The 20,056-nt window shown below is 42.7% G+C and overlaps 1 protein-coding gene across 1 annotated transcript in view; it reads left to right on the top strand.

The window, feature by feature from the left end:
* Positions 1 to 1,211: 1,211 nt before the first annotated feature.
* The window catches only part of SHISA8 (shisa family member 8), a 30,863-nt gene continuing 12,018 nt past the window's right edge, over positions 1,212 to 20,056 (top strand). Inside the window, exon 1 of the mRNA XM_054989235.1 lies at positions 1,212 to 1,774. Coding sequence (XP_054845210.1) covers positions 1,212 to 1,774 — 563 coding nt within the window. The remainder of the gene's footprint in view (positions 1,775 to 20,056) is intronic.

The raw sequence follows: 20,056 nt of genomic DNA, 5'->3' as shown, positions 1-20,056 counted from the left end.
GATATTTCAGCGGTCTCTTTTGAACCATAAAAAGGATAATATAAAGATGGCTTTAACTTTAAAACACACACACACATCAATGACAAAAAGGTTTTGCAAAAGAAAGGAGGGGGGTCCAGATGCCAAGGTTATTCTATTATGTTCTTAAATACAGCACTGCAGTACTGATACTGCCAGGCTAAGGTTATTGTTGTTGTGTGTTATTTTACTGAAAAGCAACTGTTTCCTTTCAGAAAAGAGGACTGCATGCTTGTGAAATAGAAGAAGGGATCCTTGGGATGTCCAGTATCTTGTCAGCCTATTCCTCCCCGTCCCACAGAGTGCACCACCTGTGTTTATGGCCTCACATAGGCGACTTGTGCCTGTGGGAGCAGTCGCTAAGGAGCCACTGGTGTCCCCTTGCATCTACTCTGGCCTGAAAACAACCTTGGCTGTTAGCCAGAACTCTGCACAGAGGACACGGAGTGTACTAGAGGAGTTGGCAGAGGTTCCATTCCAGTCTGCTTTGGGAACTGTCAGGCAATTGTGGGGCTGGCTTTCAGGAGGAGTAAGGACTGATTCACTCCTCCTATTCTCTTTCTCCCTCCCCTCCCTTTTTCTTTCTTTCCCTCTTGATGATCCCTCCCTTTCTCACTGGTGCAAAGGATTTTTTTTCCAGAAAGCACAGTGTCTCTGAGGAAGGGGGAGAGAAAGAGAGAAAAAGAGACTGGCTGCCTCCAGGATTCTTTTTGAGCCAAGATGGAAATGTAGTCCATGGTATTTTCAGCTCAGCTTTTCAAATGAAATTAGAATTACTTCTTTTAAAAGAGAGAGAAATAGGATCGTATGTCTTCCACCTCCTGGAATCACACAGGAAATTCAGAGACGATCTTTTGACTTAGTCCTGAACATTTTTTGGATTGTCTTTTTTTATTAGCTTCATTCCCCCCCTTTTTTCTTTTTTACTTATAACTCCAACCTTCACCACCCCCCATCCCACATCCTTTCCCTAGCTAGACGGCTTGCTTTAATTGTGAAATTTGCTCCGGAGAAAACAGTTTAGTGTGGAGAGGCTGAACTCTCTCTTCTCCACTGGAAGTGGCAGATGGAGATCCATTGCAAGTCCTAGTTTTTAATTGAGAATTTTTGGATCCCTCTTTTATTGCATCACTGGACAAAACAAGATTATTCTCCATTGTGGAAGCTGATCTCTGAAAGCGAAGGCAGTTTCAATGGTGAGCCAGGGTGGAATACGGATGGAACGGGGTTATATTTTTGGATTCTGTTGCCTGGTTCTGTTGGATCCAGGACAGGTTTGGACTGGAGCTCCCAAGACCCAGAAAACTGGGTTGGAAATGCAGATGCAGATGAACATTAATACCAGCTCAGTTCCTTCCTCGGAGGACACTGCTATGAACCCCACTGAGGCCATTCCTGGGGGCGATCAGTGCCGTGGTTACTATGATGTTATGGGTCAATGGGATCCTCCGTTTAATTGCAATTCAGGGATCTACAAGTTCTGCTGTGGGACCTGTGGATACCGCTTCTGCTGCCAGTTCACAACTGGGCGACTGGACCAAAGTGGCTGTTCCAATTATGGCACACCACAATGGATTAGCATAGACCAACCACCACATCGAGTGGATGAGACCCCTGAGAATCCAACCAGGGACAAGACCAATATGATTGTTTACATTATATGTGGTGTGGTGGCAGTCATGGTACTGGTGGGCATCTTCACCAGGTTGGGGCTGGAGAAATCACAGAGCCCTCAGGCAGAGATGACCATATCCAGGTAAAAGACCAAAAAATTATCTCCATCTCTTCTTTATTCCTTCTGTCTCCCCAACTCTCCTTTTTTTTTTGCAATGGATAATTGATTTGTCTTAATTGCCTCCCATTGCTCCAGTTTTCCTTCCAGATCAAAGTCTATAAAGTAAGCCTGCATCTCTCTCCCCACTCAATAACTCCAGCAATTGGTTTGTCTGCTGATCTAAACAGTCAGAAGACAAAGCAAAGGAGAGGGGATGATTAAGTGGGGACTAAAAGAATTAGGTGAGTGGATGGCAATAAGACTTAAAAGAGGTGAAGCTTAACAGTAGATTCTCCTTGATAGTGAGGATTATTAGACTTCAATCTTTGGAATGCTCCATTTTTTACAAAATGCAGATACAGTGGAGAAAAGAATCGATACATTTTGGGGGGTGATGAGATGCAGCTACATCAGGTACATACTGCTCTTGAAACTAAAGTTGGCAATTTAACTAGATGTTCATAGATAAGATATGTGCGATGGATAGATGTTAGGGGTGAGATGGTATTTTTATTTTCTTTCTCCAAGTGCCTTGTTTTTCCAAGCAAGCTTAAGAAACTTCATGGAAGTTTTCACCTGGAGATATGTCTTGGTGAGAGGTTGGGTGCATGCATGCATAAGGACTAGTGTTTTTGAACTCCATCAGCAGATCAAGCATCTTCATGTGTCACAGGTGCCATCACACCCTTTGGCCAGCCAGCAGGTTGCAGAAGAATTACAAGGCTGGTTGCAAACACTGTAAAATCAGAAAGGGTGCCTCTCCTCCCCGGCTTTGCCATACTTGAGGAATGGCAGTCATGGATGATGAAGGCCGTTATCAAGGTATGGATGGAGGAGTGAGTGAGGCCTGAAGCAAGAACTGCCGTTGAAACAATGCCTTCTCTGGCTTTGCAGCTGCTGTCTCCGAAGCACAACAAACTCTGTCGAGTCAGCTTGCCAGCTGACGGTTCCCATCTGTGTATCTTATCCACGCACCTGCATTCTACATTTTCCGTTATATTGCCATCCTCCTTTCCTTTTGAGTTTTCTTGTGCCATTCTTTGCACTCTTTTCAAAGCAATTACAAGCACAGTAGTCTTCCCTACCACCACATCCTGTGGCTTTGCTCTGACCCTCCCTTGAGCTCTTTCTGCCATGGGGCTACATCTCCCATAGCAATAAGAGAAGAATTAAGACTCTCCATCAAAGGCAAAGTTGTGTTCTCAAGGCTATGTAGTGCTCATAGGTCACGATCAGTGGCTCCCACAACATGCTTAGCAACGTGCTCAATAGTTTCATCAGTTGTTGTGGGAAGCGAATGTGGGGGCTCAGGCATGATTAAATGGAGTATGGAAGAGTTGGGAGGGAAAGCTGGAGGAAGGTGGGAGGGAGGTATGCCACTCTGTTTGCCAGCTCTTTGGAACTCTCATGCTTTATCTGGTTCTGTGCCAGGTTTAGGACACAGCAGATTCACCTGCTGTTCTGTGGCAAACATAGAGAAGAAAATGTGGCACAGCCTACAGGGTTGTGTGCCAAGTCAAAGATACTCTGCTAGCGCTTTGGCATCTAGGAAGGTGTCGAGGTGACAGTGCGTCACTCTCTGATGGGCTGAAGAAGACTGCCAAGGCATCCAGTGCAGATGGCCCTGGGACATCTCACTCAGCCTGAATCCTCTGACCAGCTGCTCCACCGACTCCTACAAAGCAGCAAGCAAGCAAGCAGCAAGCAGCTGAAGAGCTCCAGCTAGGTTATAACACCAGACCAAAGGCTGAGATGTAGGTCTCAACCTATGTGTCTCAGAAATTGTAGTGTGAATGGGCTATTCAGCATAGTGTCCATAGAAAAGGTCTCCTCCAAGGGCACCAAACTGCCCACTTGAGACACAATGAAAAAATTCATTTAATGGGCCATTCTGCATATTCAGCCAATAGCTTGTGCTGTAAACTATTTTGTAGCCGAGATAATGGCATGTATGCCTTTGGATGTAACATCATTACTATAGTTGGTCAAAAGGTCAAACTCTAGAACAACAGAATCTAGGGTGTTGTGAAACTGAGATGTGGGTTTGAAATTAGATGACAGCCTCTCCTGCCCCCAGTTCTAGTTGGCTAAGACTCCAAGAAGGTTTTTGCTTTTCCTGGTAATGCTGGCAGTGCATAATAGTGGAGTGTTTTTAATTACACCATTAGTATAAGAATGTAAACCTGTTGGATCCAGCAGTTTAGCATTGTACATCCTGCCAGCCAGTTGGTAAAAGCGTTCACTCTGTACCAAGCACCTGATACTCAGGTGTGCCTCTGAACACAGGGCTCATAAATAGCTAACATGTCTAGCAGCCATTCACAAAGGGATAACATTAGCATAGCCTGAGGTGTAGCAGCTGCCAGGGCCCAGGGCGTCTGGCAGGGCCCATTGCTGCCAACTCCACAACCATACATCTCCCCGATGCCTTCACACAATGCCATTTCCTTGCACTCTTACAAATGCTCCTGGCTACATATACTGCCCAGCTGTGCCCTGTATATGGGGTTCCTGGTGGCCACAGCAGTGGCACTCCAAGCTGCATGAACCACCCTACATCATGTTTGGGAAAGGGGTGTACAGGTTGTATGGGTGGCTGTGACTGCAGGAGGTGGGAGACAGTGGAGGAAGTGGAGAAGTATGCACAGGCAGGTAGGGAATGCAGTAGGGGGCAAGAAGGGGTTTGGTGCTGGGCATGGTGGGGGGGAGGGGGTTCCAAAATCTGCAACTCGCTTTGCATTCATAGGCATATCCTCCATGTATTTGTCTAATTGTTTAAAGCCATTTAAGCTAACAGCTGTCACCACGTCTAGTGGTAGTGAATTCCATAAATGTACATTTACCATGGCACAATATTTCTATTCTGTTACTGATTTTTTATTTTGATTTCACTAGCAAACTTGTGTCTGACAGCTCAAATGAATTGACTCACCCCATATTGATTAAGAAGCAATGCGTTCTAAGTGCTGCAGGAAAACTTTTCATTATCACAAATTGCCTGAAGATGCCTCCCCCCCAAAAAAAACTCTGGTTAAGCTGGGAGACAGAACGGACCCACCTGAGAATTACTGAGTGGTAAATTCAGATTTGAGGAAGGATCCACTTTAGGTCAGAGATTCTTAAATCGTGGCTGGTGAGACATGAGCAGATCTTCTTGAAGGTCAAGAAAGCTGATAACAGTATCAGGATAGGATTTTCAAAAAGAGTCCAGTAGCACCTTTAAGACTAACCAATTTTATTGTAGCATAAGCTTTCGAGAATCAAGTTCTCTTCATCAGATGCATGATGAAGAGAACTTGATTCTCGAAAGCTTATGCTACAATAAAATTGGTTAGTCTTAAAGGTGCTACTGGACTCTTTTTGATTTTGCTACTACAGACTAACACGGCTAACTCCTCAAGATAGGATTTTAAAATTATTATTTATTTTAGGGGTATATATGCCACCTGTCAAGCTTCCCACAGCAATCAACAATATAAAAGCATTTTCATCAATAGGGTCAGTTAAAACAATTTCAATTCATGACAACATAATGGAGTGGCAAACAAAGCTAAAATCTATATATCTATGATGTAAAGGGGTAAGAGAAGGAGAGAGATAAAATAAGCCAACACAATTGTCCAATAGCCAAAGTCAAAAACCTAGCACCTGGTATCATCCGTGGGAAGGATGTTCTGAAAACAAGGAGCCTTTGAAGAAAAGACCCACTTTTTCTAGTCAACCACTTCACTTGCAAAGGTGGAGGCCCTCAGAGAAGGGTATTGACATACACTTAAATTGTTGGGCAGGCACATAAGAGATGAGGTGCCCTGGTCCCAGACCATTTATGTTATATGAAAGGTAATAATCGGCACCTTGAACTACGCCCAACATGCCCTCCCAATAATTTTTGCTGATAGTTGGTGCCCCTTACCAGCTGCAAAGCTGCAGCATTCTAAAAGAATTGAAGCTTCCAATTAGTCTTCAAAGTCAGCCCCATGTAGGCCTGGCTAGATGGAACCAGGACCTGGGGAGGTATAAACAGGTCCTGCTGATCAAAAATGGTTGCAGTCAACACACCAGCTGAAGCTGGGCAAAAGTACCATATACCCCAGAAGAGACCTTTGCCTCTGTCTGGGAGGCATCAATCTAACATCACCCTGAAGCTACAAACCTGCTTGTGACTCCATCCAGAACAATCTGTCTCCTTAAACTTCAGGCCAGCAATATGATCAAGCCACAGCATGCCTCAGTTTTGCCTCAACTATTATAATCTCTCTGAGACAGGATTTAATAATAGAACTAGCATTTAAAACAAAACAAAACATGTATATGCACTGGAAAGCTGGTGTAGTCTTTCCTCACTTCTTCTAGTCCCATATTATGCCTGAAGCACCTTGGGAGGAGGAGGAGGAGGAAGAGGGATAGATATGGGTAAGAAGCAAGAGACAATTACAGCAAAGGATTCTATGAGATGTCAGTGAAGGGATCATCATGAGACCTCTTCTGCTATGAGGTATTATTTTGGAGAATGGAGGAGCTGGGATGGAGGAATGGTATCTATGGGAGATTTATGTCTTCTCGTTCTCGTTCTTGTTAATTTTGGCCATGTGAAGATTTCAGTGCATTGTTTGTAAGTTCAGAAATGTCAGCCATTTCTCTACTACACACCCAAACATACACACCAAACTATCAGTGCTAATGCTACATGCATTACTTCAGTTAGCTTTCTATTTACCGGGGTTGTGTATCACTAGGTAAATTAGTGGTTTCTTTAGGGGGGAAATAGTGAAATAATATATTGTTGTTTAATGGGTTGGATGTTTCAGTCAAGCTAATCCCAATGGGTTCAGACTATGATGAACATATGTGTGTGTAAAGCATTGTCAAGTCATACCTGATTTATGGTGACCCCACGGGGTGTTCAAGCCAAGAGACAAACAGGGGTGGCATGCCGTTGCCTGCTTCTGTGTAGCAATCCTAGACTTCTTGTTAGCCTCCCATCTGAGTACTAAGCAGGGATAACCCTGCTTAGCTTCTGAGATGATTGGGCTAACCTGGGCCATCCAGGGCATGATGAACATATATACATAATTACTCCTTTCCACCAACAATCCCCATAAAGTCACAGAACCACTTGCCTGAGGAGATTTACCCAACCCTTTTAGACAGGGTCTTGCCCATTCCAACTTTCTTCTCTGGACTGTGTCAGGATTTCTTAAAATGATACCAACCTTATACAACCAGGTACTAATCCCTTCCAAAAGGAGGAGATGCCCTTGCAAAGGTGTTTGAGGATTCCACATTCTGAGGGTCTAGAGCCTTGGAACCCGTCTCTCACTGGGCGTTGGGTCCTTCCAGCGTTCCCTGCAGTGTCCTTCTTAAAGTCAGTACAGTTTCAGAGTGGTTAGACATGTGAGTAAAAGTTGCACCATCATACCCATCTAGGGCATTTAAATAAAGAATGGTGTTTTTATTGCTTACACACATTAGGTAGCAAAGAGAACAATGAGCTCATGATGAAAAAAAAGTCTGGGGAAAACTCTGATTTTTTTTTTTTGCCAGAAATGCATTGGTGTAACTGTGCTGAGCTAGTTCTACAGCACAAGAGTTACTATGTTGGGATACAATTACTTACATCTCCATTGGTAGCTTGATAGACAGCAATTCCCCTGACATATTTCCATAGGCATACCTTTCATTTCAAGAGGAACCTGGGGGAGGGGAGCAGGTTTTAGGCTCTTGCTGTTAGAGATGCAGCTTCCAACTATAAATAACCTGACATATCAAAAATGGATCCAAAAAGACCTTTTCTGCCACATATCATCTTTGAATATGCAGATGTCTGAAGTGCAAAACAAGACTGAATTTATGTGAAGCTGGGTTTGAGTCCAGTGGCACCTTAGAGACCAGCAAGATTTTCAGGGTGTAAGCTTTCAAGAGTCTGAGCTCTCTTCTGAAACTGTTCCCCTGAAAATCTTGTTGGGCTCTAAGGTGCCACCAGACTCAAACCCTGCTGTTCTACTGCAAACCAACATAGCTACCTGCCTAAAACTACCTTTATGTGAAGCTGTTTCAGTATTAAAAGAATTGTAAATCTTGCGATGAATTTTGGAATTCTAAAAATAAGGATAAAATTGTTTTATAAATTCCACTTGATCCCAACATGTTAAAATTGTAGCTAAGTCTGTTTTCATGTGCATGTGCGTGCATGCATACAGTGCATGCACACTTCAAAGCACTCTGTTAATGCCCCTGTCCCTAACAGTGGAGTGACAGAGCTGCAATAGGGCATGGTCAGGATATGTGGTTGGGCAGAGAACCAGCACCCTGCTGGTTTGAATCCCACTACTGCCATAAGCTCAGAAGGTGACCGTGGGTAAGCTGCTCCTCTCAGCCCTTGCTCCCCAGCTCTATTGTGAGAATAATAATTACACTGACTTTGTTCAATACTCTGATTGGGCACTAATCTGTCTAGAAGAGCGGTATATAAGCACAGGTATTAGAGAGCTGCCGTAGCACAGTGGTTAAGTGGGTGGGCTCCAAATCAGCACTCTGCTGCTTCAATTCCTACTATTACCATGAGCTCGCCATGTGGCCATGAGCTCCCCATGTGGGTAAGCCAGTCCTCTCAGCTCCACCTGTATTGTGGGGATAATAATAACACTGCTTTGAGCGGGTGCTAATCAGTCCAGAAAAGCAGTATATAAGCATATTGTTGTTGTAGTTATCAACTGATATACCCCCATGTCTCATTTCAATTGATATTCAATGTTTTGCCCGTTTCATGTTGGCCAATGTGCCTTCTCGATGACAGGTGCATTGTCTCCCGAGTCCTCATCCATCCCACTACAGACATATCTGGCTCCTATTTTTATGTTATATGACAGCTTTGAAAATTATCGATATGCCACACCTGGGAATGTTGGACATTCCTGGCCACAATATCATGAAATCACCTGTTGTATAAGTGGAATGTCTGGAAGCAACTTGCCACTATAGTGCAATGCCACAAATTGTGATGTCAGGCTTGTATGGCAGCCCTTTCAACCACTCCCACACGGTTGCTTGACAGCATAGAATCTTACAGGAGTGAGTCACAAAAGGCATATTGAAACCTGCAGTTACGAAATGTACCAGACCAATGATAAGGGGTGTAGAGCAGGGGCAGAATGAATCCATGCAGTTAAGATGTAGATGTCATAATATAGCATTATATTGTGATGGAAAGTACCATCAAGTCACAGCTGACTTATGGCAACCCCTGGTGGAATTTTCATGGCAAGAGTCTAACAAAGGTGGTTTGCCATTGCCTGCCTCTGCAACCCTGGTCTTCACTGAAGGCCTCCCATCCAATTACTAATCATGGCTGACCCTGCTTAGCTTCTGAGATCTGATGAGATCAGACTCACCTGGGCAATCCAGGTCATGGCTATAGCATTATACTACACACCACCAAAAGATTCCAGGTGTATTTGGTATTTTTGTATGTAAAAGCACACAGATTGAATGCCCTATGACCAGTCCAGCTACATCTGGCCACACAGAATTGTGCAATGGATGACCAATTTGCAAATAAGCCTCAGTTTCTGTGGCTGTAATTTATGTTGCATCGTGGCCTAAGACTATAAATGTTGATGTGAACGAACACTATAGCTATCTATTTATCTATCTGTCTTCTCCCTCTGTATGGCAGAGTTATTGCATATTGGTGTAATTGCTCCTCTGTGCCCTTGATCTCAAATAAAAAGCATTGATTTTGAATTTAGTTTCTGTGCTCTAAATGAAAATAAATGTGGTTGAAAATTGGGATCTTTGCCGAGCTGCCACTGCCACATAATTTCTGCTTCTTCAGCGGATGGTTTCTTCACAGCATAATTTAGATGAAGCAGCCTGCATGCTGGATCGAGTGTTCTGCTTACATTTCTTTTGCATGGTTTCTATGTATGTGTAAGTTAGCCAGGTGCAAGGGAGGACAGATCTCCCGAATCTTTAACAGTTGGGGAGGAGAGGGCGTTTTGTAGATATGGCTTGTCAAGCAGAGGTAGGACAAGTTACACCTGCTCAAACTTCCTCAACTCACAATTCTTAAATGTATACATGCTGTGACCTTCCTTGCATCTAGCTCCCTGTATGAGGTAGTTAACTTATTCATCCCTGTATCAAACAGTAAATTGGCAGGGCCCTGAGTAGATTACAAAAGCAGCAGAGTCAGGCCACCCACAAATAAGGTGGGGGGCTTCACAGGTACACAGAAAAATAAGCCCCTGTAAATTAGTTAAAAGAAAAAGAAACAAACACTTGAAAACATACTCATGAGGACAAAATATGCTCTAGAAGGGATGGAATATTGAGGTTAGCTGAGTGTCTCTTGGACAAAAAAATGAGGAGAAAGGAGCATGTTCCTTTCTCCTTGCGCTGGAGAAGAAAATTGTGAGAGATAGAATCAAATTTTCCATCCCCACCCCATCCCTGCTGACACACGCACAATTCTTTGCAGGCCCCTTGCATATACTTACTAATTATTACTTTTCCTAGTAAAAATGAGGGTAAGCCCAATTTAAACCTTCATCTACCAAAGCTCCATTTATCAAAAACTTAGTCTTTACAAAAGTGACATTGCATTCCAGAAACAATTCACTTTGGAGTAATCTTGTTAGCTAAGGAATTATCCTGAAATGCTTGATGTGAGAATCACAGTTTATTACACTTTTTTAATGCAAGCAAACACAAGAATGTTAAAATTCATTCTTGTTGGTCAGATTCACACTTCCAAGCGACAGTACACCTCCAGTTTCCAGAATGAATAATCACACTCTTCCCAGGGACTTTCTTTACCCCACAGTCTACTGCAGCTCCATATTAGACCGCTCCTTAGATAAGTGGTGAATTACCACTGAGGGTGGTGATCTTGCAATCCCCTCCTGGTGTCAGAGAAAATGGGTTAAATGCATGCCTCTCAGTCTTGGAGGAAAACTTGGACACGGCCAGCTGATTCTTGGAATGCACATTGGTTGAGCTGTGGATTGCCAGGAAGAAGCCAAAAGTGGAAGAAGGAGAACCAGGATTTACTTGCTGCTCTAGACCAAGCCTGCCTGGAAGCCAGTTGTGGTGGCAGAGCAGGAGAGAACTCAAGAGAAGAATATAATAGCAACCTCACAATTCACACATCATTGGTTGTACAGATTATCTTGCTCAAATTAACACTCTTCCTGCTGTAATAAAAGGATATGGAATAAAGAGAAAGAAGTTCATGAATCCTTCCGAGCCAGATAATGTGGAAGCAGGCACAATGCAAGCTTCTCATACACGGGGTCCAGATCCTTCCTCTGTCACAAAGCTTGCTGAGTGACGCTGGGCCAGTCATTCCCCATAGCCTCATTTATTTCTCAGGGTTGTTGGAGGGATAAAATGATGGAGCACAGAACAATTTACACTGACTGAGAGACCTAATTTGGTCATGAATGTGCTTTATCGTGAGAGGGAATTATTGTTAATGGATTGAACTGAATGATAAAGCCTCAACAAATGATTTCCCAGAGCAGAGAGAATGTTTGGGGAGTAGCTTTGATTACATCTTGAACAACTCTGCCTTGAAAGTATGTTTTGGGCTTGTCTCTTACACAAATGCACGTGGTTTGTTATCGTGCTCTGTGATGAATGCATGCCATGTTTCCTCAAGCCTCCATATGTTTTTGTCGGCACTCTGTACCTGTCCACTTGCGCTACTGACCATAGCTTGCTGGTAAATTACACTACACATTTTCTTATAGTGTAAAATAAAAAATAGGCAGGATATCCCTAGGATAAGTGAGTTCATGAACGCTGGCCAGAGCACCTGTTACACATATGGCGTCATCTAATATGTCACTATCATTTTCTTGCTTTCGCAGTAAGCTAAAATACCAGTTAAACAAGGGTACATGTGCTTTCTTTTTCATTTCATTTACTTTATTTATAGTCTATCTTTCTCGCTGAGACTCAAGGTGGATGATAGGATGCAAAACAGTGCAGTCATGCGGCATAAAACAACCAGTGGACTAAGACTAAGGTTACAGAATTGGAGAATATGAACAACAAACTAAGGCGAAGTATACTAAATACAGAAATACGATCCTACTCTTCCCCACATGCCTGTGCTTGTGCTTCCACCAGATGCCTTTAAACATGCATGAGGTTGCCGGTTAAATCACCAGCCTTTCAGAGGGCAAGGATTGTCTACTTTGCCTTGCCCCATTCCACTAGTCAAGGGCATCCACTTCCCACATCACATCTCTCTCCAAAAATACTCAAACATTTATTGTTTGAGTGAAGGTTATACAAAAATAATTGGGTTTGTTAAAAACAGAGTCACAAATCAAATCCTACAGAGTACGAAGAATATATCCTGAATATTAAGGCAGGAAATCCTCTTGGTGGTTAACTGGAATATGTTAGTGATCTAGAGATGTGTAAGTACTGTGGATCATCAACAAAAGATTCCTGCACTTGTTTGTGTTCTGACAGATTGGTGCATTCTTGTGTAACTTCAACATTTAATAGTATGCCTACAGATCTTTATGGGTGGTTTATACTTTTGTGAATCCCTACTCTTGGTATACCACATGACCATTTCAGCACTGGAACGGCATCCATAGAATTTCTGTCATGCTATACAAAAAACATTCGTGGATGTTTTTACCAGGTTAGTGAGTAGTGTACTTATATAGATGTGGGAGGGATGCATGTGACACTTTGATAAAGACCTTTTTTGTTTGTTTGTTTGGAAATGCAAAAAAGGACTTCAGATCCACATACCCTTTTCTAGGGCTGATACAGCAGAAGATGTGGACAACTTGCCAAAGAGTCCTGTGCTGCTCAGAAACTTGCTACTTCCTGGCATTATAATTTATTTTATTTATATATAAATATGTGTGTTATTGAAAGATAGTATATTTCATACTAGAATCTCCCCCTCCCAAATCTAATTATTATTAGATGGAAATAACGCTTTTAGTTCCTGGGGAATGCTGATAAGAATCCACACATTATCAAAGCAAAATTAGGAAGCTGATTGTTACCTTGAGTTTCAAGCAATCTGAACTGAAACCATGTGATCTTTTATGTATACATGGGCTACCTGATAACTTTTGTATATTCAGCTCCATTTATTCTTAATCTGTCCTTGAAAAGGAATTTGTACAGATGATGAAGCCAGATAAAAATGTATATCTAGAGAGGTCAGATAACAATCACACACGCTGATTATACTCCATAGCTTTTTTACTACAGTTTTTTGACAGGGACATATACACCAATGAATGTAGGCTATAAACTCATGCTCTGCAGGGTACAGTTCATATATCCAGAGACTATATATCTTGGGGTGAACTCATATAAGCTCCTGTGCAGAAATTATACACATCGTATGAAAGACCAACAGTATTATCCCTCTTCCCCAGCTACCCGACATCTTTGCCTTGTATGGCCATCCCCACTGGATTAAAGCATCCTTTCATTAATGTCCTTGTCTCCTCCCTCCACATTTCACCTTCACAATCTTCTTTTCATGGGTATCTATGGCTAGAACTAAACCCCCTTGTTCTCAGGTGGGTTCCTCCTGTTCTCAGATTCCATTTCTATTAATCCTCTTCTTCTAATGATTCTTCTTGGAAGATCTTTCCTTTTTGAACATGTATTGCTTGTGAGTTTGGTAGGTAGCAGAACAAAGGATGGAAGCACGTAGGTTCTTATCTGTGCTGAGACAGGAGGAAGAGTTTACTCTTAAGGAAATGCTATTACTATGCTATTATGTTGGCTCCTGTTCAGTTTGTTTTACAAAGCCTGATGCCTTACCAGAGCCGCAGTTAAAAAAGTGGGATCAAAGAGGGACACAAGAGTTGAGAGGGAGGAGTGTGAGCAAGGGGGTTCTGCAATAAAAGAGGTAGGCTAAGAAAATATTTCAAATATCATGTTTTGTTGCAATGATTGGCAAAAAAGGGCTGCATGTTGCAGAAACTAATTATGCAAATCAGCCCCAATGGATGTGTAACATTTTTTATTTGATACTATTCATGAAATTTCTGGAGGGAGACTTGAAGTAGCAGTTAATTAGGAGGATCGTCAATTACGTGAAATCTCCCTTTATAATTTAAACTCAGCAAAGAAAGTCTTGGCTCACAAAATATATATATCCTGCCCAAGATGTCTGCTATTCTGAATTATTGTGAGAAGTTCCAGTCAACCTAGGGTTCTTCAAATATTTAAAATCATTAGCCTAGCTTGCAGATCAAGACATTGGTTGTGTTTTCAGATTTCATCGTTTCTAAATTCAGTGTGAAGTCCTTGTTGGCCAACAAGGGGAGGCTTTGGGTTGAATTGCAATATGTATCTGGAATACAACTCCTCCCTGAGAGGTCAAAAATGAAATGATATGCCTGTTCATGAGACAGTTGTACATTTCAGGTTCAATTATAGCCACAAGCTCAGCTTCTACTCTAATTTTCAAAAAGGGGGGATGTAATGAGAACTATTTTAAAGCTTTCAGAATGGAAGTTGGTAGACACATTCAGGATACTACTCTATGCTTCAAGTGTGAAGCCTAGCTTGATCTTGGCACTTGTTTCTGCAGGGGCCAGGAAAGATGAAATATAGACTAATGCCTTGTCTCCTTTGAGTGCGAAGAAACAACTATGAAAGTTGTTTCTTTATCTTTGCAGCCCTTCTCAGTATTTTTTTATGATTCCTAACATAATGCTTTACTGTACAGTCCTGGGGATCTGCATTTATCTGGAGATCCTTATAGCACTGTAAAACTGATGCAGTTATAAAGGCCAGTTTAGGACTGTATTTTACCCTCATTTAAAAATGAAAATGATATCTGACTTGCAGAATGTTATAGAGAAAGAATATTCAGAAATTTTCTATGAAGCTACCATGTTGTGAAATAAAAACTAATTAAAATAAGGGACTCTAGATATGACACAGTAAGGTGCTCTGTGTCCCTCCATTATACACATCAAAAGAACATCACACATGTCAGCCTCAGGGCTCAGTCCCAGAACCAGCTTGCAATGCTCAGACCAAACATTCAAAATGGAGGCCCCTAAACACATGTGGAACTGCATTGTCCTCAGCAATGAAAAATTAAAAAATCTTTTCCAGATTTAAAACCAGAACTTCCCAAAAGGCTTTGTTTAAGGCACTGTTCGTTTTGGAAATTAACCTGTCAATGCTAGGCAATGGATTGCTGCCTTGCATTTCCTTGTTCAGAAGTGAAGGAGGAAAGCAGCTTTTCAATATGTTGTTGTCAGAGAGCAGCTGTTGCACCCCTGCTTTACAATGCGCTAGAGTCTTGTGTTCAGAGGCAGAAGGTGGGGGGGCTAGCAGCAACATCTTCATAAGGCCAAAGGAGCTGTGATGCAGCTGTGATCACACCAGATGGCATCCTAATGCAATGCCAAGAAGCCCAGCAGCAAAAGGTGAAAGGGATGGTAACCAGTCCCTGAACATATGGCTTGGGCTTTCAGGTGGATTGGGGTCTATCTGTTCAGTGGGCAGCAGCACATTGTGGACTGGCTGCGCGAGGAATTGCTGTCTTTGCTCTTCAGAATGGCATCAGGCTTGCAGCCCTGTGGTGGGCAGCCAAAGGGACTGACATGCAGGGGAGTCCTTCACTCTGTATGAATTACAATACAAGAAGAGTGCCAAATAATACATAGCCGTGGCAGAAAAATACAACCAACATATGAAGTTATTTCCAGTCATGGCTAAGGCTGGCATCATAATTGACACCTCTGAAAACAAAGGGCCAAGCTACAAGAGACAAATTACACGAGGAGGAGCACATGAAGGGAGTTGCAATGTTAGCCAGAAAATTGAGTTTTAAAAGAGATCGAAGGCTTTGTCAATTTCTCCTATTTACAGAGCCAGGGAGATCTCTGCTCAGGGAGTTTGTGAATTTCCTCTTTGCCTCCCTAAAGGCTCTGTCAATTTCACCTCCCCTTCTAAGAGGCTTAGAGGAAATTAACAAACTCTGAATAGAGATCTCCCTGGCTCTGTAGAGAGGGGAAATTGACAAAGCCTTCTGATCTTGTTTAAAATTCAGCTTCCTGGCTAACATTGCGACTCCCTTCACATGCTCCTCTTCATGTAATTCGTTTCTTGTAGCTTGGTTCAAAATCATACCAAGGAACACAGTCAGACATCCATATGAGAAGAGTGATAAAAAAGTAATAATATCCATTAGAACTTGATTTTGCATAAGGTTAGAATCGCCATCTTAAGAAATATACATGTGAATAAAGACATTAGCTCTCCATCTGAGGAAAGAACCTGCTATCACCAAGGGAGAACTAGGGGGTGCCCTTCTTCTGTCACATTAATGAAAGTTAATTTTTTTTCTTGTCTCTTTGAATCTGTGCTAATATTACAGGTTGTGTGTAAGTCAGCAGAACACTTGCCTCAAGGATTGGGCCTGACTGGCCAGTTGAGTGGCGTCTACTAGAGAAGCTCCAGCTAGTCTAAGTACTTCACAGCATGTGGGAGAGGCAGTGTCTAGGGAATTAATACCATTGCATATTTAGAATCTCCCAGAACCTGCATTGGAGAGGGGACAGTACTAAGTACTGTACAATAAATAAGACACACACATGCAAATGATGCAAACAGGCAAAGACAAAGGAATGAAGGCCAATTCAGTGAGCCAATTAGGAATGTAGTAGTTACTTCTCCAGGTAACTTGCTCGAGGAGACAAACAAGTAATCATGCATCTGGGATGAATTATTTCATCATCATTGGGCTCAGGGTGAAGGGACTACGTAGTGACTTGGATCCAGACTCGACATTTCTTCTGCCCACAGAATACAGTTTTCTTGCACACGCACACACCCCGCCATGGTAGCTTGAAATGCCCCCTGAAATCTCATTCTTGGGGGAGAGGGGACCCCCAGGAACTGGATTTCAGAGAGCATTTCAGGCTGCTGTGGGAGCAGGGAGAAAAGGAAAATCACACTCCATAGGCAGAAAGATCAATCTGTATCAAACCTAATATCTTCTCCTCGCCTCAGAGTGATTGTTGAGGGCAACTGCATACAGCCATTGAGTTCATTGGTCACCTTTTGAAATCAGTACATGAATCAAGTTCCATCACAGGGCCAGAATCCCCCGCCACTCTAGGTGCCAGCACTGGACTTAATTACTGGAGGAATGGCTAAGTACCCACAAGGTAAACTAATGGGGCAGGCGTTGAAGGGAGAACATGCACCTGAGCAGGAATAAAGAAGTGATGCAGGATCGTCTTCATTTTTTGGTCTGGCAGGCACAGCCCCACATAAAAACTTGAAACACCGCCCCCAGTCACTCTCCCTCCTTTCTCCAAACCACACCCACACCATTATCAGGAGAGTCTTGCAGGTATCTCTTTCCAAGTAAAGTTCAGACAAAAGCAATCTTTATCAACCTGCTCACGCCACAAATATAATAAATGCTTTGAAAAAACAACATATGAGCCCAGTCTTTCCATGGATTTTAATGGGACTGAGGGTGGGGTGCTAATGATAGACTTGCCCGGAAACCTCTCACAGCTTGGCTTACTCTATGTTTCACTGCTCCTTTTCCACCCATAGATTGTGACCAGTAAATGGTACAGGGAGGGCTGCTGATGTAGAGGTGTTTTGCCGGAAGAGCAATGCAAGAGCAGTTGGGATAACCTGTGGAGATTCCACTAGACAGTGGGAAAGGAGATGGGCATCAGAGACAATCTCAAATTTATAACAGACTCCGTTTTGTTCCAACCATGTGCTGTGCTATCTGTGGTTTGTTATGATATCACAATGCAGCCACAAGGAGTTTTAAGGCTGAGTGGGGATTTGAAATTGGCTGTCTGTGGTCAAAATCTGCCATTTTCGCTACTCTAGTATTTTGGCCAGATGAGCATTTCACTCCATATTCTTTGCCAACTAAATTATTACTCAAATGGGATTTTATTACATAGATTACAATGAGAGCAGATGCAGCGGGCAGTAGGATGGGGCTTGGGCTGGGAGATATGGCTTCCAGGCCCTGCTTACCCATGAAGCTCAGTGGGCTTGACTAGAGCAGAGTGCTGAACTCATTGCCTGTAACTGCATCACAGCCATCCATGTGTGCTCGCCTCAGTCGTAGACACAGAGACCCTTACGTCCTTCGGGTTGGCAATCTCTCTTTGTAGCCGTGTATGGAGCAAATTATCCCCTTTCTTTGGAAACTGAAGCAAATCAAAGAGCTGTTTGTGATCCCAACAGCTGACACTTTGTGACTGACACTCTTCCCCTCCCCCCATGGTAGACATTTTGTGGTAATGAATGACCACTATGAAGCACACTCCTTTCAGACCCAGCTCCCCAGCTGCATTGTGGGAATAATAATAACACTAACTTGTTAACTGCTCTGGGTGAGGCACTAATCTGTCTAGAACAGCAGTATATAAGCACTGTTATTGTTGTTATGTTTTCTCAAAACTCCAGAAATGCCCCTGGTTCAACAAGATTGGGGTCCCCTGTTCTATATGTTATAGAAATCAGCTCTCAGCTGATATTCATTAAATGAGTAGAACTTATTGATGCTGGAGTGCATTCTTGTTAAAATCGCGGATACCCTCCCTACAGTCAGCAAAGCTTCTTGAACGTCTCCATTTCTCCCTTCTCTCTCTATTCCTGGCTAGTAAAAAAAAAAAAAGGAGGGGAAGCAACAACCGTGCCCCAACAGCTTGGGTGATGGAATAAGTCTCTGAGATAAAAAGGCTTTATTTGGGGTGGCCCTTATGTACATTTGGAAAGCATGTACACACATACACACATGTACACACACATACACATACACTTAGAAGATATATTTCTGCCTGAATTTAAAAATCAACTCTGATGCAATATAGATGTAGAAAAAAACAGCTTCCCCTGACATAGCAGGATTCCAGGCTTTTGGAGCAGGGTTCAGTTTGGCTCTTCATCAGAGATCCCTTTGTTTGCCTATTCCTTGTCAGAGGGAGGGGGATACAGGGCTGCGACACTCTGTCAGCGCTGCTTTTTTACCGCAGGGCCCTGTGTGAGCACTGAGCCATGCATGTACAGGCTTGCTTTCACATGCTTGATAACCATAAGATGCTCACACCAGTTTCCTCTTGGAGGGAAGTTGATGAATGTTTGGCCTTTTGCCTGTGCTCACTGGCTTGTTTGTCTAGGGCTCATAACAAGAAGCTGAGTCGGTGTACACTGGCTCCTTAAAGCAAGAATCTTTGCTGATGCTGAAGCATGCACATCTGTGGAGTTTCTTATTGGCAGTTTTGAAGAGAAACAAGTACATATGAAGTACAGTTGCCAACTCTCACTTGGGAAATTCCTGGAGATTTAGGGGTGATGCTTGGGGAGAGAAGGCTTTGGGGAGGGACCTCAGTGAGGTATAATGTCTTGAAAGCTGCCATTTTCTCCAGAGGGACTGATTTATGTCATCTGAAGATCAGTTGTAATTCCACACATGCAGTTGTAATTCCACACACGCAGTAGATTTATACCAGTTGGTGTAACACACATTATTACATGCCTGCTCAATTGTTGGTGGATAGTGCCAGAAGCTGCTATTATTATTATTAGTAGTAGTAGTAGTAGTGACCGTAGTAAAATTACACACAACACAATCAATAATAAATAAAGACCACATGTTATCATTGACTGACCTTGCTGAGCTAATACAAGTTTCCACCAGAGACCTAAGTAGGGTTGCCAGCTTCAAATTGGGAAATTCCTGGAGATCTGGGGCGTGAAACCTGGATAAACCTGGAGAAAGTGGGGTTTGGGGAGGGAAAGGACCTTGGCATGGCATAATTCCATAGAGTCCACCGCAGAAGTAGCCATTTTCTCCAGGTGAACTGATCTCTGTGGCCTGGAGACCAGTTGTAATTCCGGGAGATCTCCAGCCACTACCTGGAGGATGGTAACCCTAAACCTAAGTATCAGCCAGGTATCGGTGCAATATGTACGCTGTTCCAAGTAATGCCATCTTTTGCAGTTCTGTAGGTGTTATATCAGAAAGCTGCAGTTTTTCCATATAAGTTCCAAAATTTTTCAAAATAGTTCCCAGTGCCCTGATGTCAATGGGGACTACTGTTGCATTGTTGTTGTTGTTATAATGATTGTGTTTATTTTTCTTATTCCACCTAAGCACTGAATTGGGAACTGAATGTAGAATCTTCCTTTTTGTATATGTCCTTTTACTAGACTGCAAATCTGCAGGCAAGACATAAACAATGATGATCAGAATCTCAGTTGATT

This window comes from Eublepharis macularius, chromosome 9 (assembly GCF_028583425.1).
Source record: "Eublepharis macularius isolate TG4126 chromosome 9, MPM_Emac_v1.0, whole genome shotgun sequence".
Lineage (NCBI taxonomy): Eukaryota > Metazoa > Chordata > Lepidosauria > Squamata > Eublepharidae > Eublepharis > Eublepharis macularius.
Note: the sequence above shows the minus strand (reverse complement) of the source record. Positions and strands in the feature narration are given on the sequence as shown.